Here is a 23893-nt window from a genome sequence, read left to right as displayed (position 1 = left end):
TCATATGCAAGTAAGTCCCAAATATTCGTGTGTGCATCTTTGTAAAGGAAGCTTAATAAGTTAATCAAATAAGAACTGAATTCGGCAAAGAAGCTACAGGTCATAGCATATGACTTCACATTTTATTACATTTCCTACAAAAAATAAATAAATAAAAGGTCAACATGTTCAGTTGCTAAATATGATTAGGCATGTATAATAGCAAATCGTATGAGAATAAAAGCTTCATTAACTGGCCCCACTATACAATTTCCACAATATCACTTCTCCCTGAATGTTATCAGGACCACGGACAGCACTGCGAAGAAATCCATCACTCTCTTCCTTTTGTCTTCAATTACACAAAAAGGATCCGCAATCATGTCCGGGCGTAAGCACCCCAGTATATACAAACGCCCCTATACAGCACAACATCATGTAACGTGAAAGATCTATGCATTTTCAAATTGAAGACAAGCAAGAAACAATGCATTAAATAGTATAAACTGAATTTTCTCAATGCAGTAAACGTTAATTTCTCTGTTCTCCTATATGTGCTCTCAAGTCAATGGAGTAATTTGTAGCTTTAGTTAACTTTAGTTAAAGTTGAAAATTGATCTTACCTCTTCAGACGCTCTCCTTCTGTCAGGTAACACAAGAGTATTTGCATGGCTGCCAGGAACTATGGTAGAGCCAATACTCATTCTGGGTCCAACCAACATGTATCGTTTATCTCCAGATCTGTACTGAATGCTGTGACACAGTGTTCCATCATAATTAGTCTCTTGTAGATATTTAGACGTATAGTCCGTTGATTTCGAGCACTGCATTGCAATTAGAACGATGATGCTGATTAGAAATAGTATAGAAACTGCTCCCAAAGTGATCATCAGGTAAAATGTGACATTGTCCTCCTCGTCTACTTTTTCCGCACTTTTCACATCAGAAGCTGCAAAAGCTTCTTTGGGCTCCACAAGTTTGACAATCACAGTAGCTGTGGCTGACAGTGAAACATTCCCATTGTCTTTGACCAGTATGACCAGTTTGTGTTCAGCCTCGTCGGTCTCTGTGAATGAACGAAGTGTTCTGATCTGTCCTGTGTAGCGGTCCAAACTAAAGAGACTGTGGTCAGTAACTTCCTGCAGTGAGAACAACAACCAGCCGTTATATCCTATATCAGCGTCATAGGCTCTGACTTTAGTCACCAAGTGTCCTGCGTTGACATTGCGGGGAATCTCCTCCACACCTTCAGCAGAGCCGTTGGAGCTGAGTGGATACAGGATGACTGGAGCGTTGTCGTTCTGATCCAGAATGAACACGTTGACGGTGACGTTGCTGCTTAATGAGGGAGTTCCAGAATCTGTGGCTACAACTTGGAACTGGAAAGTTTTCAGAGTCTCAAAGTCGAAACTCTTCAGGGAGGATATCTGTCCGTTTTCTGGATTTACATGTAGGAACGCCAATATATCGCTCGCCCTTCCTTCTCTTACTATATGATAAGTAATGGCTGCATTTTCGTTCATATCTCTGTCAGTTGCGCTGACAGAAAAAAGAAATATTCCTGCTACGTTATTTTCTAATTGATAAAATTGTAATGGATTTTGTAAAAATCGTGGACTGTTATCATTTACATCTGCTATCTGAATGCTGATTGCTTTATGAGTGGACATCGAAGGTTCTCCACAGTCGGCGGCTTTTATCAATATTTCATAATGAGAAACGTCCTCCCGATCTAAACGTCCTATAGTTACAAGTGAATATATATTATCTTTGAAAGATGGTTTTAGCTCAAATGGTCCATCTGAATTTATGCTTGTAATTATTTTTCCATTGACACCAGAATCTCTGTCTGTTACACTAAGAAGTGAAATGACTGTTCCAGGCTTTGAGTTTTCAGGTACTACATTCGACATTGATGTGATTTCTATTTCAGGTGGATTATCATTGACGTCTCTCAACCTTATGATGATTCTACATTCGCCCGTTAATGGAGGCGTTCCTTTATCTGACGCCTCGACATCGAGTTTAAAAATCTCGTTTTCTTCATAATCCATTAACCCATTTACTCGCAAGTCCCCAGTTAGTTTATCCAGCTGAAACACATCATATACCTTTTTCTTAAGTGTTTTGCCAAGGCTATATTCGATTTCGCTATTGATACCTTCATCGGGATCAGTTGCATTTAGTCTAAATATTGAAGTGCCAATTGGAACATTTTCCTGTATTTCAATTTGATAGATATCCTTAGAGAATATTGGACGGTTATCATTACTGTCTAGAACAGTTACAGAAACATTAAGGGTCCCTGATCGTGCAGGTTTGCCGCCATCAACTGCGGTAACAAAAAGCAAATGTCTGTTTCTTTGTTCTCTGTCTAATGATTTTTTCAGCACTAAAAATGGTATTTTATCATCGTCATCACTGTGACGGACATCGACTTCAAAATGTTCATTTGCTGTTAGAATGTAGGTACGAATAGAGTTTATTCCAGCATCCGGGTCACGCGCACTGTGAAGCTGAAATCGTCGTCCTGGTAGAGTTTGTTCACCTATCTCAAATATTTGTTCCTTCTCTGGAAAATTTGGGGAGTGATCGTTTACATCGGTAATTTCAACAATGACATAATGCATTTCCAAAGGATTTTCTACAAGGATTTTTAGCTCCATTAAGCATGCTCCACTACCGTGACACAGCTGCTCTCTGTCGATTTTGTCGAGGACCTGCAGAGCTCCATTGTTCTGGTTTACTTCGAAAAATGTATCCTTATATCCAGAGACCACACGGAATCGTCGCTCTATTAATGTAGAGAGGTCAAGGCCAAGATCCTTTGCAACATTTCCAACAACTGTTCCTGTTTTCACTTCTTCTGGGACACTGTACCGAATTTGAGCCAAAACCTGCCTTCCGACAAAATGTAATAAAGTGATTTGAAGTATCGTCAAATAATACAGCCGTCTTTGTCTTTGTTTTTCGATTCCCATCATTACTTGGCAAAATAAGAAATACCTTTAAAAAAAAAAAACTATTCCAAAAATAAGATCCTTTTGCAATCCATTGAATACAGCTTCGCTATATTGCACGGAACAATACACCAGCTTGCCTGCTAGAATCAAATGGAGATCCTGCTATTGCATTACAAACTGACTTACGTATGCCACTACAGCTTTTCCCAATGCTGTAGTGACACCTGGAGGCCATTTACGTTTGTGTTCTCTACCCAAATCATCCAGTTTAAGCTTTTGGAGCAATGTGCTTTTCAATTATACCTTATATAAATATTAGCCATCCTCAAATCTATTATGTTATTCAATTACCACATTTTCGGCAGTCATTTCACTAAAGTAATACATGTCAAAAGCACATATGATCCAGAAAGACAAAACATAAAGCCAGCAGTCAATAGAAAGTTGCAGGATACATTTTATACATGTAACTATGAAATATGATACTTGTTTTCATAACCGTCAAAATTAAAAAAAATGTAAAAATAAAATGATTTCTACTATTTAGGAACATGCATTAAATTATTTACTTCAAATCTACATAGCTCAGGCGTGTGAATTATGAAATGCAGTTTATCCATATTTTTACAGTGTGTGTGTGTGTGAGTGTTTTGTAACATACAAGGACATAGTGTGAAGCAGCTTGAAACACAAACATTGAAGAAAGGTTGAATATAGGTAGAATTAAACTACTATATAAATTTGGTTTCAGTTTCTTACCTCTTCAGATGCCCTTCTTCTGTCTGGGAGCACAAGAGTATTTGCATGACTGCCAGGAACAATAGTAGATCCAATACTCATTCTGGGTCCAACCAACATGTATCGTTTATCTCCAGATCTGTACTGAATGCTGTGGCACAGTGTTCCATCATAATTAGTCTCTTGTAAATATTTAGATGTGTAGTTGGTGGATTTGGAGCACTGCATTGCAATCAATGCAATAATACTGATGATGAAAAGTACAGAAACGGCTCCCAAAATGATCATCAGGTAAAATGTGACATTGTCCTCCTCATCTACTTTTGCTGCGCTTTTCACATCAGAAGCTGCAAAAGCTTCTTTGGGCTCCACAAGTTTGACAATCACAGTAGCTGTTGCTGACAGTGAAACATTCCCGTTGTCTTTGACCATTATGACCAGTTTGTGTTCAGCCTCGTCTGTCTCTGTGAATGAGCGAAGTGTCCTGATCTGTCCTGTGTAGCGGTCCAAACCAAAGAGACTGTGGTCAGTAACTTCCAGCAGTGAGAACAACAACCAGCCGTTATATCCTATATCAGCGTCATAGGCTCTGACTTTAGTCACCAAGTGTCCTGCGTTGACATTGCGGGGAATCTCCTCTACACCTTCAGCAGAGCCGTTGGAGCTGAGTGGATACAGGATGACTGGAGCGTTGTCGTTCTGATCCAGAATGAACACGTTGACTGTGACGTTGTTGCTTAGTGGCGGAGTTCCAGAATCTGTGGCTACAACTTGGAACTGGAAAGTTTTCAGAGTCTCAAAGTCGAAACTTTTCAGCGCCATGATATCTCCAGTTTCAGAATTGACATTTATAAATGCAGCTAATTTCTTATGAGTCTGTTCTTCTCTGACTATATGGTAAGTTATAGCTGCATTTTCATTCAAGTCTTTATCTGAAGCAGAAACAGTAAAAATATTGTTTCCAGGGACGTTATTTTCTACAAGATAAAGTTCCGCTGGATTATGCAAAAATTCTGGTCGATTATCATTAACATCTGCAACATCAATACTCAAGGTTTTAAATGTGGACAGAGGAGGCTGACCACAGTCTGTTGCTTTTATTATAACGTCATAATGTGAAACTGATTCACGATCTAAATGATGTTTTAAAACAACGGAGTACATATTATCTTGAAATGATGGTTTTAAATCAAATGGAACATCACCTGGAATACTGCATATAACTTTACCATTTAATCCATTGTCTTCGTCTGTTATGCTTATTAAAGAAACTACAGTTCCGAGTTTTGAATTTTCTGACACCGTTTTGGAGAGAGAAGTCACTTCTATTTTTGGTTTGTTGTCATTTTCGTCTTGTATTTTTATAATGACCCTGCAGTCTGTATGTATCGGAGGTTGTCCTTTGTCCTTGGCGTGGACGTCTAATTTATATACATCAGCCTTCTCGAAGTCAAGTTCTCCCTTCACTCTTATTTCACCTGTGTCTTTGTCTAAGCTGAACATCTCATATAACTTAGGGTCGATTTCATCTCCCAAAAAATATTCAATGTCTCCATTTGAACCCTCATCCACATCAGTTGCTTTAACAGTGATCACACTTGTATTCGATCTTACATTTTCAGGTATTGTTACTGAGTATACTTCTTGGCTAAATGTGGGATGATTGTCATTTGAATCGAGGACAACCACAGTGATATTTACAGTCCCGGATCTCGGAGGATTCCCCCCGTCAACTGCCGTCAGAGTCATTTTATGCTCAGCATGTTTTTCTCGATCCAAAGACTTTTGCAAAACCAAGAATGGTATTTTATCTTCACCTCTCTCTCGAATTTGCACACTAAAATACTCATTTTGATTCAATCTATACACACGAACCGTATTAGAAAGAACATCTGCATCGCGCGCAGCTGGTAACTGGAAACGTTTGCCAGGTGGGATGGATTCAGATATTTCTAAGAATCGTTCCTCCTCCTGAAAACTCGGCGAATTGTCATTTACGTCAACGATTTCCACTCCAACGTAATGTATTTCCATGGGATTCTCGGCTACCATTTTCAGATTTAACAAACATGGAGAAATGTTTTCACAGAGCTCCTCCCGGTCAATAGTCTTATGCATATACAGCACGCCATTGTTCGAGTTTACGGTAAAATGAGCATCTTCCGTTCCAGACACGATACGAAATTCTCTTTCTTTTAGTGAAGAGACATCTAAGCCCAGATCCTTAGCGACATTTCCAACAACAGATCCCACTTTTACTTCCTCGGGAATAGAATATTTGATCTGAGCGGAGACATGGTCCACACAGCTGAGCGTCACAGAAAAACCGAGAGCGACCCACCAGGACAGCACTCCTCGTCTTTGTCCTCCTGCTTCCATCATTCCGGTTTAGATGTCAAACAATCAGCTCGAGCTATTTACACAAAGGGCCTTTTTTCAAAAACAAAGAAGGTCGTCTTCAAAAATAAATCCGATCTTCATTTTTGCATTCTCACAAAAGCAGCCTCCGTTTGTCTGTGCAAGCTAACATCTCCTCTCTTCCGATCTGAACAAAACCTTTGTAGAATGGGCAGGACCATCGCTTTACCACGAAATTGTATTCCGATATGACACCGACACCTTGTGGACTGTACACACCATGACTCATATGTTTTTGTAATATGCCATGCAAATAAATACATCTTGCTTTTCAATTTAGGAGGCTTTTTGATCTTATACACGGCAGGAATATTTATTTCACGTGTGTGTGTGTGTGTGTGTGTGTGTGTGTGTGTGTGTGTGTGTGTGTGTGTGTGTGTGTGTGTGTGTGTGTGTGTGTGTGTGTGTGTGTGTGTGTGTGTGTGTGTCTGTTTGTCTGTGTGTGTGTGTGTCACACAGCTCTGGAAAAAAAAACTCATCGAGCTATTATTCATAATGCGTTATGCAATCACAGCGACTGTGAGGCAATCATCAATCGAATACCGCAAAGGAAAGTTAAACTCGAAAAAGTGTTCCTACCTCTTCAGACGTATTTCTTCTGTCCGGTAGCACAAGTGTATTTGCATGGCTGCCAGGAACAATAGTAGATCCAATACTCATTCTGGGTCCAACCAACATGTATCGTTTATCTCCAGATCTGTACTGAATGCTGTGACACAGTGTCCCATCATAATTTGTCTCTTGTAGATATTTAGAAGTATAGTCTGTGGATTTGGAGCACTGCATTGCAATCAGAACAATGATGCTGATGAGGAAAAGCACAGAAACTGCCCCTAAAGTGATCATCAGGTAAAAAGTAAGATTATCATCGTCGTCAATTTTTGCTACGTTTTTCACATCAGAAGCTGCAAAAGCTTCTTTGGGTTCCACAAGTTTGACAATCACAGTAGCTGTTGCTGACAGTGAAACATTCCCATTGTCTTTGACCAGTATGACCAGTTTATGTTCAGCCTCGTCGGTCTCTGTGAATGAGCGAAGTGTCCTGATCTGTCCTGTGTAGCGGTCCAAACCAAAGAGACTGTGGTCAGTAACTTCCTGCAGTGAGAACAACAACCAGCCGTTATATCCTATATCAGCGTCATAGGCTCTGACTTTAGTCACCAAGTGTCCTGCGTTGACATTGCGGGGAATCTCCTCCACACCTTCAGCAGAGCCGTTGGAGCTGAGTGGATACAGGATGACTGGAGCGTTGTCGTTCTGATCCAGAATGAACACGTTGACGGTGACGTTGTTGCTGAGTGACGGAGTTCCTGAATCTGTGGCCACAACTTGGAACTGGAAAGTTTTCAGAGTCTCAAAGTCAAAACTTTTCATCGCGGTAATATGGCCATCTGCTGAATTTACGTTTAGCAAAGATATGATGTAATTCCGACCGACTTGTCCTCCTAAATGATATGTAATAGCTGCATTCGCGTCCATATCTTTATCTGTTGCACTGACAGAGAATATTGATTTTCCAGCAGCGTTATTTTCTGGCAGGTAAATGTGTAGTGGATTTTCTGGGAACTGTGGGCTATTGTCATTTATGTCAGCGATCTGTATGCTAAGCGTTTTGTAAGTAGATAATGGAGGCTCACCGCAATCAGTTGCTTGAATTGTTATGTCATAATATGACACCCGCTCTCTATCTAAAAAACCTTTTGTAACCACTGAATATATGTTTTCTTTGTATGACGGCTTTAATTCAAAAGGAACATTTGAAATTATGCTAGAGATTATTTTACCATTTACACCAGCGTCTTTATCCTTCAAACTTATGAGAGAAATCATTGTGCCAGGCTTTGAATTCTCCGACACCGGGTTTGACAGTGAGGTCACTTCAATTTCTGGTTGATTATCATTCACATCTTTAATTTTTATTATTATTCTACACTCACCTGTTAGTGGAGGTTGTCCTTTATCTGATGCTTCAATATCAAGTTTATGAACATCGTTTTCTTCGTAATCTAGTCGCCCCTTCACTCTAATTTCCCCACTTACTTTATCCAGTTCAAAAAGCTCATAGACTTTTTTCTTTTGGGTTTTTCCAAGGTTGTATTCAATTTCACCGTTGCTGCCCTCGTCGGGGTCAGAGGCATTTAATTTAAATATCGAAGTGCCCACTGGAACATTTTCTTGTACTTCAATTTGATAAATCTCTTGACTAAATATTGGTCGATTATCGTTACTGTCCAAAACTGTAATTGAAACATTTAGGGTCCCTGATTTTGCAGGTTTTCCTCCATCGATAGCGGTGACAATTAAAATGTGTCTGCTTCTCTTTTCTCTGTCTAGTGACTTCTTAAGCACAAGGAATGGTATTTTGTCTTCATCGCTTTGACGTATATCAATGTCGAAGTGTTCATTTGCGGTTAAGGTGTAGGTACGGATAGAGTTGATTCCTGTGTCGGGGTCTCGGGCGCTGTGCAGCTGGAATCGCCGACCCGGCAGCGTTTGCTCACCTATCTCGAACCTCTGTTCCTTTTCTGGGAAAGTCGGCGTATGGTCGTTCACATCACTGATTTCCACAACCACGTAATGTATTTCTAAAGGGTTTTCGGCTATGATTTTTAGCTCCATGATGCACGCACCATTCCCCTGGCAAAGCGCCTCTCTGTCAATTTTCTGGAGAACATACAGATTCCCGCTGTCCTGGTTCACATTAAAAAGTGCATTCGCAGATTCAGAGACAACGCGGAACCGTCGATTACTTAAGGAGGTGATGTCAAGGCCAAGATCCTTCGCAACATTTCCAATCACAGTTCCCTCTTTTACCTCTTCTGCAACGCCGTATCTTGTTTCTGCCACAGTCCGATTTGAGCCACACAACAGTAAAGCCAAGTGAAAAGCAAACCAAATAAAAATCCTCCAAGGACATTGTCTTTCTCTTCCCATAATGATGAAGCCACGGATGAAGTCCCTATATCCAGAGAGTTGGGCTCGTTGAATGTGCCATATGACTATATCACACCGATTCAAGATGATGGCGAGCTCAATCAAATGCCGTGTTTTTGAATCTAACAGTGGCGAACAAAGACGTTTTGAAGGGCTGGATAATGTGGCCTTAGCTTTACCAATGCAATACTGACACCCAGAGGCTACTGAGAAAATCCAGTTTTATAAACCGTTCAATTTAGTGTATGTCGATTACCCCCCTCCCCCCCTCTATCCACAAAACTGTTCAACCATTCTGACATTTAAACTAGCCATTTTGGACAAACAAACTGAAATTTTATATTGAGCAACAGTATTTGCTTCTGCATCACTTGCTCCTTATAATCGCATTGCCACAAATAGTTATCATAATGTATAATGAAAAATGAAAACGTCTCATGGATGTTTGAGTGTGTCCTGTTATACCGGGTTTAAGTTATAAATCAAAACAAACAAACAAAAAATGCTGTAAGGTAATGAAAAACAAAACTTTGACACCCTTATTGGCACTCTTAGAAGCTTACTTCCATTCCTTTCAATGCCAACAACAAATAATACCTAGTTGTGATATTATTTTTATTAAAAACAATCGAAATGATAACATTTAGTTGTCATGCCACTGTTTGGTTGTGCTTTCTTCAGTCAGACAATGGTACAAGAGAAGGTACAACAAAGCACGCCTCTGACAAGAACAATTCACTTCATGAATGAATGAAAGAATAAATATGGAGGCCAAACCTTGAAAAATTAAATGCATGATTCTCACAGCACAATTGCCAGGAAACGAACTCCGGGAAATAAGAATACGAGCCACAATTGAAACTCTTGACATGAAATGTTTTTTGAGGCCACTAAATACATATTTGAAACAAAATTAAAGCAATATGACAGAGTGAATTTTTTGCTTTTTTTCACAACATATCCCCTCCCGTTGTTGCCCAACTTCAGTTTAAAAGCAGCTTTTGTTTGTGAAAATCACCAAACATTAACACAGTCCAGAGCACTACACAATGTGAGGTAAATGTATTAAAGATATTTTCTTTAAATTGAGGACATGTGAGATTTTTCAGTGGTTTAGAGGTAATCCCACCTACTCAAAGGATAGGTGTGCTGGTTCAAAACCCACTGTTGATAAGTTGGCGCTGTGGCTTTTTGAGCAGCGCTGTTGACCCCAACTCATTGAGGGCTCCACTACTGTATTTGTAGTTGAAGTTAACTGTGAGTCGTTTAATGCTGATCTTTTTTTTTTTTTTTTTTTTTTTTTTTTTATGAAGCAGGCTTTCTCCTTTCTTTATTGTTGTTGTGTTTCTTTGTGTATCAGTTCACAATATCGATGTTAAGTAAATAAACTGCAGTCTTACCTCTTCAGATGCTCTTCTTCTGTCAGGTAACACCAGTGTATTTGCATGGCTGCCAGGAACAATAGTAGATCCAATACTCATCCTGGGTCCAACTAACATGTATCGTTTATCTCCAGATCTGTACTGAATGCTGTGACACAGCGTTCCATCATAATTTGTCTCTTGTAAATATTTTGAAGTATAGTCTGTCGATTTCGAGCACTGCATTGCAATTAGAACGATGATGCTGATTAGAAAAAGCACAGACACTCCTCCCAAAATGATCATTAGGTAAAATGTGACATTGTCCTCCTCGTCAACTTTTGCTGCACTTTTCACATCAGAAGCTGCAAAAGCCTCTTTGGGTTCCACAAGTTTGACAATCACAGTAGCTGTGGCTGACAGTGAAACATTCCCATTGTCTTTGACCAGTATGACCAGTTTGTGTTCAGCCTCGTCTGTCTCTGTGAATGAACGAAGTGTCCTGATCTGTCCTGTGTAGCGGTCCAAACCAAAGAGACTGTGGTCAGTAACTTCCAGCAGTGAGAACAACAACCAGCCGTTATATCCAATATCAGCGTCATAGGCTCTGACTTTAGTCACCAAGTGTCCTGCGTTGACATTGCGGGGAATCTCCTCCACACCTTCAGCAGAGCCGTTGGAACTGAGTGGATACAGGATGACTGGAGCGTTGTCGTTCTGATCCAGAATGAACACGTTGACGGTGACGTTGTTGCTGAGTGGCGGAGTTCCAGAATCCGTGGCTACAACTTGGAATTTGAAAGTTTTCAAAGTCTCAAAGTCGAAACTTTTCAATGCGGATATCTGTCCATTTTCTGAATTGATATTTAAAAATACAGCAATTCTTGGTTCACTGTGTTCCTCCCTGATTATATGATAATTTAAAACTGCATTTTCATTCAAGTCTCGGTCTGAAGCAGAAACAGTAAAAATATTATTTCCAGGGATGTTATTTTCGACCAGATAAAGTTCAGTTGGATTATGCAAAAATTCTGGACGGTTGTCATTAACATCAGATACATCAATACTCAGGGTTATAAATGTAGACAGAGGAGGCTGACCACAGTCTGTGGCTGTAATTGTAACATCAAAATGTGAGACAAATTCACGATCTAAACTATGTTTTAAAACTAGGGAATACATATTATCTTGAAATGATGGTTTTAAATCAAAAGGCACATTATCTGAAATGCTGCATATAACTTTACCATTTAAACCAGCGTCTTGGTCGGTTACGCTGATTAATGAAACCACAGTACCGATTTTTGAACTCTCTGATACAGTGTTCGATAGGGATGTCACTTCTATTTCAGGTTTGTTGTCATTTTTATCGAGAATTTTTATAATCACTCTACAGTCGGTACTCATCGGAGGCGTTCCTTTGTCAGTGGCATGAACATCTAACTTATAAACGTCAACCTTCTCAAAGTCAATTTCCCCCTTCACTCGAATTTCACCTGTGTCTTTGTCTAAGCTGAACGTTTCGTAAATTTTTTGGTCAAGCTGACTACCGAAATTATATTCAACATTCCCATTTGAGCCTTCGTCTACATCGATCGCTTTCACTGTAATTACACTAGTATCCGAAGCTATATTTTCAGAAATAGCGACTGAATATACTTCTTGGCTGAACGTAGGGTGGTTGTCATTTGAATCGAGAACTAACACAGTGACATTCAGAGTCCCAGATCTTGGTGGATTCCCCCCGTCGACAGCTGTCAGAATCAGTTTATGCTCATCGTGCCTTTCTCGATCCAGAGATTTTTGCAAAACAAGGAATGGTATTTTGTCATCTCCTCTCTCCCGAATTTGCACGCTGAAATATTCGTTTGCGTTTAATTTATACGCACGTATAGTATTGGTGTTAACATCTGGATCCTGGGCTGCTGGTAACTGGAAACGCTTTCCTGGGAGAGTCGACTCCGCAATTTCCAATATGTATTCTTCCTCTTGAAAACTCGGTAAATTGTCGTTTACATCTATGATTTCCACTCCGACATAATGTATTTCCATGGGGTTTTCAGCTACCATTTTTAGGTTCATTAAACACGGAGTAACGCTTTCACACAGCGCTTCTCGATTAATATTGTTATGCACGTACAGGACGCCATTGTTCTGATTTACTTCAAACGGAACATCCTTTGTTCCTGAAACGATACGAAATTTTCGGTCGTTCAACGAGGTGACGTCCAGTCCCAAATCTTTGGCGACATTTCCAACGACAGTTCCAACTTTAACTTCCTCGGGAATCGAGTATTTCACCTGAGATGAAGCTCGATGGACGGAGCAGAGAATGAAAATAAAACACAGATCTCCCCACCACTTCACTCGTTGTCCTCTTGCTCCCATCGCTTCGGTATGGATTTTCAATAGAATGTCGGTTGACAGATCATTGTACAAAAAAAAAAAAAGAAGATAACGAATACATGTCCTGGTTTGAATCTACTAAATTATTTCCCCAGTGTCGGAGTAATCGCGACACCTCTTTCAGCTGAGAATAAATTCTCCTTTCTGATGACCAGAACAAGTCCACAGTGAAAGGGGCAGGTATAACCAGTAAGAATTATGCAGGTATGACACTGACATCTTGTGGACTGAACATATAACGACTTATATTCAAGGAAACCTTGAAATGTAGCGCGATGTGTATGTTCCAGCAGCTGAAATATATTTAAATCAAACAGCCCATATTATTGACATCTTGAAGCTTAATTGGTTTGAATCATAGACTATTTCACATTTTTCAGACCACTAACAGTGCTTGCTTGCCCTTTATTACAGTGAGGTAAACGGTTAACGGACTTGTATTTGAATGTTGTTTTTGTTGTTGTTATTTGTTCGTTTGTTTTTGTTTTTGTTTTTGTTTTTGTTTGTCCTCGCATCTGCAAAGCCTGTGACCCGGTGCCAGTACTTTTATATCGTATATTGTAAGCCAGAGGAGAAGCACAGGGGTAGCAGTTTAACGAGAATCAGTGCTGTCAGCACCACGGACAGCTCCGTCAATGCTCCGCTGAAGGGTATTTTTCACACAAATATCCCCTTTCCCAACAATTAAATAACTTGTATCTGATCTCAGTTAGAAAGCCAGCCTACTTTGAGAACACCACCACACTACCCATCAACACAATAAAGAAAAACATTCAATTATGAAACAAAACGAAAGCCACTGGCTGTAGTTCAGGGTGACGCATGGGACGGCGTGAAACGCGTTTAGTTAAAGTTGAAAATTGATCTTACCTCTTCAGACGTCCTCCTTCTGTCAGGTAGTATCAGTGTATTTGCATGGCTGCCAGGAACTATAGTGGATCCAATACTCATCCTGGGTCCAACCAACATGTATCGTTTATCTCCAGATCTGTACTGAATGCTGTGACACAGTGTTCCATCATAATTTGTCTCTTGTAGATATTTAGATGTATACTCTGTTGATTTGGAGCACTGCATTGCAATCAGGACAATGATACTGATGATGAAAAGCAAAGAAACGGCTCCCAAAGTGATCATCAGATAAAAAGTGGCATTGTCCTCCTCGTCGACTTTTGCAGTACTTTTCACATCAGCAGCTGCAAAAGCCTCTTTTGGCTCCACAAGTTTGACAATCACAGTAGCTGTTGCTGACAGTGAAACATTCCCATTGTCTTTGACCAGTATGACCAGTTTATGTTCAGCCTCGTCTGTCTCTGTGAATGAACGAAGTGTCCTGATCTGTCCTGTGTAGCGTTCCAAACCAAAGAGACTGTGGTCAGTAACTTCCAGCAGTGAGAACAACAACCAGCCGTTATATCCTATATCAGCGTCATAGGCTCTGACTTTAGTCACCAAGTGTCCTGCGTTGACATTGCGGGGAATCTCCTCCACACCTTCAGCAGAGCCATTGGAGCTGAGTGGATACAGGATGACCGGAGCGTTGTCGTTCTGATCCAGAATGAACACGTTGACGGTGACATTGTTGCTTAGTGGCGGAGTTCCAGAATCCGTGGCTACAACTTGGAACTGGAAAGTTTTCAGAGTTTCAAAGTCGAAACTTTTCAGAGAGGATATCTGTCCATTTCCTGAATTGATGTTTAAAAATGCTACAGTTTTCGAATGAGTACGTTCATCTCTCACTATTTGATAAGTTAAAGCCGCATTTTCATCCAAGTCTTTATCTGAAGCAGAAACAGTAACTATGGGGTTTCCAGGGACGTTATTTTCAACCAGATAAAGTTCAATGGGATTATTCAAAAATTCTGGCCGATTGTCATTAACATCTGCTACATCAAAGCTGATCATTTTATATGTGGACAGGGGAGGCTGACCACAGTCTGTAGCTGTAATTTTCACATCATAATGTGAAACTGATTCACGATCTAAATGCTGTTTTAAAACTAAGGAATACATATTATCTTGAAATGATGGTTTCAAATCAAACGGCACATCTTCTGAAAGACTGCATATAACTTTACCATTCAAACCTGCGTCTTGGTCTGCAATACTGATTAAAGACACTGCCGTCCCAAGTTTTGAACTCTCTGACACTGTTTTTGAGAGAGAAGTCACTTCTATTTTTGGTTTATTGTCGTTTTCATCAAGTACTTTTATAATCACCCTGCAGTCAGTACTCATCGGAGGTTGTCCTTTGTCAGTGGCATGGACATCTAACTTATAAACGTCAGCTTTTTCAAAGTCTATTTCGCCTTTTATTCGAATTTCCCCAGTAATTTTATTCATACTGAACACGTCATACAGTATTGGGTCAAGTTCGCTGCCAAAAAAATATTCAACTTCTCCATTTAAACCTTCATCCAGATCTATAGCGTTTACAGTAATCACACTAGTATCAACATCTATGTTTTCCGGTATTGTTACTGAATAAACTTCTTGACTGAATGTAGGGTGGTTATCGTTTGAATCGAGGACCACAACAGTGACATTCAGAGACCCTGATCTTGATGGATTCCCTCCGTCCACTGCTGTTAAAATAAGTCTGATCTCGTCTTCTTTTTCCCGATCAAGAGATTTTTGTAACATCAAAAATGGTATTTTGTCCTCACCCCTTTCTCGAATCTGTATCGTGAAATGATCGTTTTGGTTAATTTTATACACTCGCACCGTGTTAGTTAGAACATCTGCATCCCGCGCACTCGGTAACTGGAAACGTTTGCTTGGGAGCGTGGATTCAGAAATTTCTATTATTTTTTCTTCCTCCTGAAAATTAGGCGAGTTGTCATTCACGTCAATAATTTCAACTGCCACATAATGTATTTCCATTGGACTCTCGGCTACCATTTTAAGGTTTATTAAACATGGAGAAATATGTTCACATAGCTTCTCTCGGTCAATATTTCCGTGCACGTACAGCACGCCATTGTTCTGATTCACATTAAATTGAGCATCATCAGTTCCCGAGACTATTCGAAATTGTCTTTCATTCAGGGAGGAGATGTCCAATCCCAAATCTTTTGCGACGTTCCCAACAACAGATCCAATTTTCACTTCTTCTGGAATAGAATATTTGATCTGAGCGGAGACATGGTCCACACAGCTGAGCGTCACAGAAAAACCGAGAGCGACCCACCAGGACAGCACTCCTCGTCTTTGTCCTCCTGCTTCCATCATTCCGGTTTAGATGTCAAACAATCAGCTCGAGCTATTTACACAAAGGGCCTTTTTTCAAAAACAAAGAAGGTCGTCTTCAAAAATATATCCGATCTTCATTTTTGCATTCTCACAAAAGCAGCCTCCGTTTGTCTGTGCAAGCTAACATCTCCTCTCTTCCGATCTGAACAAAACCTTTTTAGAATGGGCAGGACCATCGCTTTACCATGAAATTGTATTGCGATATGACACCGACACCTTGTGGACTGTACACACACCATGACTCATATGTTATTGTAATATGCCATGCAAATAAATACATCTTGCGTTTCAATTTAAGAGGCTTTTTGATCTTATACACTGCAGGAATATTTATTTCACATATGTGTGTGTGTGTGTGTGTGTGTGTGTGTGTGTGTGTGTGTGTGTGTGTGTGTGTGTGTGTGTGTGTGTGTGTGTGTGTGTGTGTGTGTGTGTGTGTGTGTGTGTGTGTGTGTGTGTGTGTCACACAGCTCTGGAAAAAAAAACTCATCGAGCTATTATTCATAATGCGTTATGCAATCGAATACCGCAAAGGAAAGTTAAATTCGAAAAAGTGTTCCTACCTCTTCAGATGTCTTTCTTCTGTCCGGTAGCACCAGTGTATTTGCATGGCTGCCAGGAACAATAGTAGATCCAATACTCATTCTGGGTCCAACCAACATGTATCGTTTATCTCCAGATCTGTACTGAATGCTGTGACACAGTGTCCCATCATAATTAGTCTCTTGTAGATATTTAGAAGTATAGTCTGTGGATTTGGAGCACTGCATTGCAATCAGAACAATGATGCTAATGAGGAAAAGCACAGAAACTGCCCCTAAAGTGATCATCAGGTAAAAAGTAAGATTATCATCGTCGTCAAGTTTTGCTACGTTTTTCACATCAGAAGCTGCAAAAGCTTCTTTGGGTTCGACAAGTTTGACAATCACAGTAGCTGTTGCTGACAGTGAAACATTCCCATTGTCTTTGACCAGTATGACCAGTTTATGTTCAGCCTCGTCTGTCTCTGTGAATGAGCGAAGTGTCCTGATCTGTCCTGTGTAGCGGTCCAAACCAAAGAGACTGTGGTCAGTAACTTCCAGCAGTGAGAACAACAACCAGCCGTTATATCCTATATCAGCGTCATAGGCTCTGACTTTAGTCACCAAGTGTCCTGCGTTGACATTTCGGGGAATCTCCTCCACACCTTCAGCAGAGCCGTTGGAGCTGAGTGGATACAGGATGACTGGAGCGTTGTCGTTCTGATCCAGAATGAACACGTTGACGGTGACGTTGTTGCTTAATGGCGGAGTTCCAGAATCTGTGGCTACAACTTGGAACTGGAAAGTTTTCAGAATTTCAAAGTCGAATCGTTTCAGCGCGGATATCTGCCCATTTTCCGAATTCACACTCAAGAAAGATGTCATGTCTCTCTGAAGCCCATTGCCTCTCACAATGTGATACGTTACAGCGGCATTTTCGTTTAGATCGTTATCAGCAGCGCTTACAGATAATATTGACCTGCCTGGAGTGTTGTTTTCTATCATGTAAAGTTCTAACGGATTTTGACTAAAAATTGGCATGTTGTCATTTACATCTGCCACCTGAACACTTAAGCTTTTCACTGTTGAAAGCTGCGGTTCACCGCAGTCAGTAGCTGTAATTGTGATGTCATAATGTGTCACAGTTTCTCTATCCAGGCGTCCTTTAGTAACAAGAGAATACATATTTTCCTCGATGGATGGCGTCAAATCAAATGGAACGCCACCTGATATTTTGCATATTACTTTTCCATTAATCTCAGAGTCTCGGTCTGTCACACTGATGAGGGCGATCACAGTGCCTGTCTTTGAGTCCTCTGGGATTAAATTAGACAGTGATGTCATTTCAATTTCTGGTTTATTGTCATTTACATCTCTTATTTTGATCACTACTCTACTTTCGGCTGTCCATGGTGGCTGACCTTTATCTGAAGCTTGTAAGTCTAGTCTGTAAAGCTCAGTTTCCTCAAAGTCTACTCTCCCCTTCACTCGAATCTCACCAGTAACATTATCTAACTCAAATGTGTCATGCACTTTTTTCTTTTGTGTTTTTCCAAACGAGTATTCAATTTCACCATTGGAGCCTTCATCTAAATCTGTGGCGTTTAATTGTAATACAATAGTTCCTATTGATGCATTTTCATCTAATGAGACCGTATATACATCCTTACTGAACACAGGCCGGTTATCATTCGCGTCTATCACCGTGATAGTTAAATTAAGGCTTCCAGATTTTGACGGATTCCCCCCATCAACGGCCGTTAATACTAAACGATGCTCAGCCTTTTTCTCTCTGTCCAAGGGCTTTTTCAGTACAATAAACGGTATCTTGTCCTCTTCACTGTCTCTGACTTCGATATCAAAAATATCATTTGAGCTCAGTTTATATAATCGGACTGATTGTGAACCGACGTCAGGATCTCTGGCGGCGTGGATTTGGAAACGAGTACCTGAAGGAGAGTTTTCTGCTATTTCTAGCCGCTGCTCACTTTCGGGAAAAGTCGGTGAATTATCATTCACATCGCTTATTTCTACTCCAACATAGTGTATTTCCAGAGGGTTTTCGACAACAATTTTTAGATTCATTAAACAGACTTTGGTTCCATCGCAGAGTAGTTCACGGTCCATGATTTGTCCAACATACAACACCCCATTGTTCTGATTTAAGTGAAACAAAGCGTGATTTGGACCCGAAACGATACGAAATCGCCTGCTTGCCAACGTGCTTATGTCAAGTCCTAAATCCTTGGCAACATTTCCAACGGTAGATCCGACCTGTACTTCCTCAGGAACAGAGTATCTTAGCTGAGCCCAAATCCGCTCCACGAAGCACAGCGACAAAATCACAGCAATCCACCAACAGCCCACTCGGCGCCTTTGTCCTTCCACCCCCATGGCGAAGCATATATATGAAGGTTTTCCCCGAAACAATTATGATCCACTGGCTCAAGGAATTATTCACACACAAATATATATTTTTTCCAATGTCCAACGCAAGGGTAATTCATCCGGCTATATGAATCGCAATTAATATTATATATCCGTCAGCGGTGCACATTTCAACAGCACACCATCTCCAGAAATGATCCGGAGATGGGAAGGGCCTGAACAAATGAGGAACACAGTGATTTTTTATATCACAGTGACGCCAAGTGGCCACAATATTTCAATAGTATGAAAAAGTGTTACCTTTTTTTTTCTCTTCTCTCGATCTTTCCAGCAGTGCCTAATCTAATTGCTTAATTGTTTCCATCCAATATTTAAAAAAGCTGAATCCGCTGCATTAATCTCATGTTATCTCCATGTGCTGCACTGTTTTTCATGTCAAGTTGAAAACGTTTTAGGGTTTTCAGCAATAGGTCATGACGATTGTGACAATAAAGCAAAGTATCTGGGGAAATATTCTCTTGAAATAGTGTCTCAATTGAGATAAAATATCTAATTTACAACTTTTAAATGAGTTCAACAATCAATTTCAATATGACTGTCTCCAATCGCATCCTGGAGAGACATTTGACCAAGTACCGGATAAGAGTTTCAGCACCGCGGACAGCGCACTTCAACGAAAGCATTGTTAAGTTTGTTTCCAGATATTTTAGGTGCAGTCTGTTGATTTAGAACGCTGCATTATAATCAGTAGTATAGTGACAAGTAAAAGTACAGAGAAGGGCCCCAAAGATAAAAAGTTACGTTGTAACAATGTTTATGGATATCTTCGAAAGAATCCTATAGCTATATTTTCTCATTGAATTAAAAAAAAAAAAAAAAAAAGCTGGGCTTACCTCTTCAGATGTCCTCCGTCTGTCAGGTAACACCAGTGTATTTGCATGGCTCCCAGGGACTATAGTCGATCCAATACTCATTCGAGGTCCAACCAACATGTACCGTTTATCTCCAGATCTGTACTGAATGCTGTGACACAGTGTCCCATCATAATTTGTCTCTTGTAAATATTTTGAAGTATAGTCTGTTGATTTGGAGCACTGCATTGCAATCAGTACAATGATGCTGATGAGGAAAAGTAGGGAAACTGCTCCTAAAGTGATCATCAGGTAAAATGTGACATTGTCCTCCTCGTCTGCTTTTGCTGCACTTTTCACATCAGCAGCTGCAAAAGCCTCTTTGGGCTCCACAATCTTGACAATCACAGTAGCTGTTGCTGACAGTGAAACATTCCCATTGTCTTTGACAAGTATGACCAGTTTTTGTTCAGCCTCGTCTGTCTCTGTGAATGAACGAAGTGTTCTGATCTGTCCTGTGTAGCGGTCCAAACCGAAGAGACTGTGGTCAGTAACTTCCTGCAGTGAGAACAACAACCAGCCGTTATATCCTATATCAGCGTCATAGGCTCTGACTTTAGTCACCAAGTGTCCTGCGTTGACATTGCGGGGAATCTCCTCCACACCTTCGGCAGAGCCGTTGGAGCTGAGTGGATACAAGATGACTGGAGCGTTGTCGTTCTGATCCAGAATGAACACGTTGACTGTGACGTTTTTGCTTAGTGGCGGAGTTCCAGAATCCGTGGCAACAACATGGAACTGGAAAGTTTTCAGAGTCTCAAAGTCGAAACTTTTCAGCGCTGTAATCGTTCCGTCGCCTTCGTTGACATTTAAGAAAGCTGCAAAACTTGGCCCCAAACCCCTGTCGAGTGAATATGTGACTATTGCATTTTCATCTGCATCCGCATCAGTTGCGCTCACTGAAAAAATTGACAACCCTGCCTTGTTATTTTCTGTCAAGTAGAATGTATATGGGTTATTACTGAACACAGGACTGTTATCGTTAACATCTATTACAGTGACATGTATCACCTTTGTAGATGACAAGGCAGGTCTCCCTAAATCCTTAACAGTTATAGTAATAGTATACATTTGCATTGTTTCCTTGTCTAAGTAGTTCTTAGTGACTAAAGAGTATGACAGACCGTCAGGGGAGGGCTTTAAATCAAATGGTAAATGACTGGGCACGCTGCAGACCACCTGTCCGTTCACACCTGAGTCCAGATCCGTCACACCCATCAGAGCCACCACCGTGCCTGGAGGTGCATCCTCTGGAATGCGACTTGAAAGGGAAGTAATATCTATCTGTGGTTTATTATCGTTCTCATCTTCCACCCTAATGACGACGTTACAGTGTGTTGAGAGAGACACGGCACCTTTGTCAGCAGCCAAAATCTTCAGCTCATAGATTTGCTTCCCCTCGTAATCAAGACTCCCTTTCACTGTCAGTTTTCCGGTTTTGCTGTCCAACTCAAACGGGTCAGACGCGAGCCCTCTAAACTTACTCCTCAAAGAGTATTCAATCTCACCGTTTACCCCTTCATCTGAGTCAGATGCGTTAATCGACAACAGAAAAGTCCCAACAGGTGCAGTTTCCTTTATCGTTATGGTGTATTTCTGTTTATCGCAGACTGGAGAGTTGTCGTTTACGTCAGATACAGCAATAGTTATATTGATAGTACATGATTTGGGCGGTTTTCCTCCATCAATGGCCGTTAATAATAACAAGTGTTGAGCCGTGTGTTCTCTATCCAAAGGTCGCTGTAATATTAAAAATGGAACCTTACCATCCTCTCCAAATTCTTCCGTTTCTAATCTAAAATACTGATTGTGGTTCAGCTTGTATGACTGCAAAGAATTCACACCTACATCCAAGTCATGCGCTCCCTCTATTTGAAATCGAGACCCAACAACGGCGGACTCCAGCACCTCCAGTGTGTAGTTTTCCTCGGGAAATTTCGGGGAGTTGTCGTTCACATCCAATATCTCCACTGTCACCTGGTGCATTTCGAGAGGATTTTCAACAACCGCTTTAAGACTGGTGATGCATGGAAGCGTTTTTTCACACAGCTCCTCTCGGTCCACTCTCTGGTTGACAATCAGAAATCCATCTCTCGGATTCACCACGAAGAGGTCCTGCTTTGTTCCCGACACAACGCGAAGATTTCTATCTGCCAGTCTTCCAAGCTCCAAGCCAAGGTCTTTGGCTACATTTCCCACGGCAGTTCCCGATTTTGATTCCTCCTGAATTGAATACCGTATTTGAGCAGATATTCCTTGAAATCTGGACATAAACAGCAACGCAAGACAAAAAGAAATCCACACAACCCTCCACCGACCGTTAAAATCCTCTTTTTCCATTATTTGCAAAAACTGTTTAAATCCTTTAGTAAATTAAAAGGTGAAAATGCAGTCTCTTCTAACAGAAATTGCACAATAAAGACCCATTACGACCATTATATGGCAAAAGAAAGAGTACTGTTTCGTCTCTTTAACCCGTCTTCAGAATGAACACTAAAGCCCTCATCTGATCGTCATAACGACCGTTGAAAGGGATATATGGTGTAACAGCACCACCTATTGGCACTAAAACGTTACTGGCGTGTCTAAAAGATTAATGAAAAAACTCTCCAAACATTTTTCTCTTTTTTTTGACTCAATGATAATAAAACATTGATTCATGCTTTTTACTAAACAGAAAAATACAAATAAATATATATTTGTATTTTTTTATTGTCAATGTCTGACTTTACTTACATGATACAATATGTGTAAATATGATTATTCCTTGTATGACAACACCGGTGCACAATTTCTGCATATATGGTGCACCAGTGTGCAAAATCTAAGAAGAATTGTGGACACGACAATAAGTAACCGTCTGTTTTATATTCTTGATATGATACATAAAGCAATGGTGCCACAATAAAGCAAATACGATAATAGAACAAAGAGTTTTTAAAGCTTCACATGAAAGAAATGGTTTGCTCGAGACCTATATTATTTTTCAAATTCAATTTTAATGTTATTCTCAATTATTAAACATTATTAAATGTGATATACATCGAATCAAATTGTTTCCTATATGTTTAGTTGTGTTTCTAAAGCTTTTGGCATACACAATATCATTTGCTGCACTCCAAAGTGTTTTGCACACTCCCACCGTCTGCAGTTTGCAGCGGCAAACAGCAGTGACATCGCATGGATTACACAGGCAAGTGCACATGTGCAGCACTAGATGTCCCCACTCCCTTGGTGTGCTTTTTCTATATATAATGTGCCCATGCCCCCATTGCCCTAAATGCAGCATTTTACAATAATACCTGGAAAAAATTAATTCATTCAATTGAGTAATAACAATTTTGATCATGTAAACGCCTGTTGTAGAAAAAACGTGACCTAGATATACCCTTGGATCATTGCACCCCTCCCACCCGCTACGTATTGCCTTTGGATGTAGGACAAACGTGCGCGTGCACGAGCTTTTGCCGCATTCTGTGTCCCTTCTTTCGCTTTCTCAACAACTGATTTCACCAGCAGAATTCCAAAGCAGCCACTTTATAATCCCACATTCAACAGAGGGCGCGATGATATTCTACTGAAGGAATAAGAAAACGCTCATGCAATGCTCGCAAGCTGCGGGTGCTGCACTGTGACGTAGCGGATGAAGAGAAGGAGGGGTGGTAGGCTGGGTGGGGTCGGTGCTGTTGGTGGCAGAGCGCCAGTCTGAATAGAGAGTGCGTCTCCATGGTAACGCAGCTTCATTTGGCTCTTGTCTGTCCATGGTGCTGAAGGCAAGCAGACGCACGAGGAGGAAGAATAGGGGGAGGGAAGCAGGAACTGTGAATCTCTGAACTGATGTGAGCTTCCCTCATGTGGTTTCTGTTGTTGCCACCTTTATAAAATATTCATCCACACTTAGCACAGTCTATTATGGCTTTGTGTGCAATAATTATCTGATGATAAATATATACAGGGATTAATGAATCACATATTGTTTAGATGATAAACTTTCTTGAATCATTTCATGCTTAAACCCAGTT

The 23893-nt window shown here is 40.5% G+C and overlaps 5 protein-coding genes across 5 annotated transcripts; all 5 read right to left on the bottom strand.

Annotated features, from left to right (window-relative positions):
• Positions 1-575: 575 nt before the first annotated feature.
• On the bottom strand, positions 576-2960 carry LOC308111331 (protocadherin alpha-8-like; the record flags this gene model as incomplete). Its single annotated transcript, XM_080466194.1, has 1 exon — positions 576-2960. One exon carries the CDS (start codon positions 2958-2960, stop codon positions 576-578), a length of 2385 nt encoding a protein of 794 aa, XP_080322320.1.
• Positions 2961-3689: 729 nt separating this feature from the next.
• Positions 3690-6059, bottom strand: LOC308111330 (protocadherin alpha-8-like; the record flags this gene model as incomplete). The annotated part of the gene is made up of 1 exon (XM_080466193.1): positions 3690-6059. One exon carries the CDS (start codon positions 6057-6059, stop codon positions 3690-3692), a length of 2370 nt encoding a protein of 789 aa, XP_080322319.1.
• A 547-nt stretch (positions 6060-6606) lies between these two features.
• Positions 6607-12781, bottom strand: LOC308111329 (protocadherin alpha-8-like; the record flags this gene model as incomplete). Its single annotated transcript, XM_080466192.1, has 3 exons — positions 6607-6615; positions 6678-8789; positions 12548-12781. The coding sequence occupies 3 exons, from the start codon at positions 12779-12781 to the stop codon at positions 6607-6609; spliced, it is 2355 nt and encodes a 784-aa protein (XP_080322318.1).
• Positions 12782-13642: 861 nt separating this feature from the next.
• LOC308111328 (protocadherin alpha-8-like) lies at positions 13643-16027 on the bottom strand (the record flags this gene model as incomplete). The annotated part of the gene is made up of 1 exon (XM_080466191.1): positions 13643-16027. The coding sequence occupies one exon, from the start codon at positions 16025-16027 to the stop codon at positions 13643-13645; it is 2385 nt and encodes a 794-aa protein (XP_080322317.1).
• Positions 16028-16590: 563 nt separating this feature from the next.
• Positions 16591-22211, bottom strand: LOC308111327 (protocadherin alpha-8-like; the record flags this gene model as incomplete). Its single annotated transcript, XM_080466190.1, has 2 exons — positions 16591-17370; positions 20610-22211. 2 exons carry the CDS (start codon positions 22209-22211, stop codon positions 16591-16593), a joined length of 2382 nt encoding a protein of 793 aa, XP_080322316.1.
• Positions 22212-23893: the final 1682 nt, after the last annotated feature.

This window comes from Lipophrys pholis, assembly GCF_963383615.2.
Source record: "Lipophrys pholis genome assembly, chromosome: 6".
NCBI lineage: Eukaryota > Metazoa > Chordata > Actinopteri > Blenniiformes > Blenniidae > Lipophrys > Lipophrys pholis.
Note: the sequence above shows the minus strand (reverse complement) of the source record. Positions and strands in the feature narration are given on the sequence as shown.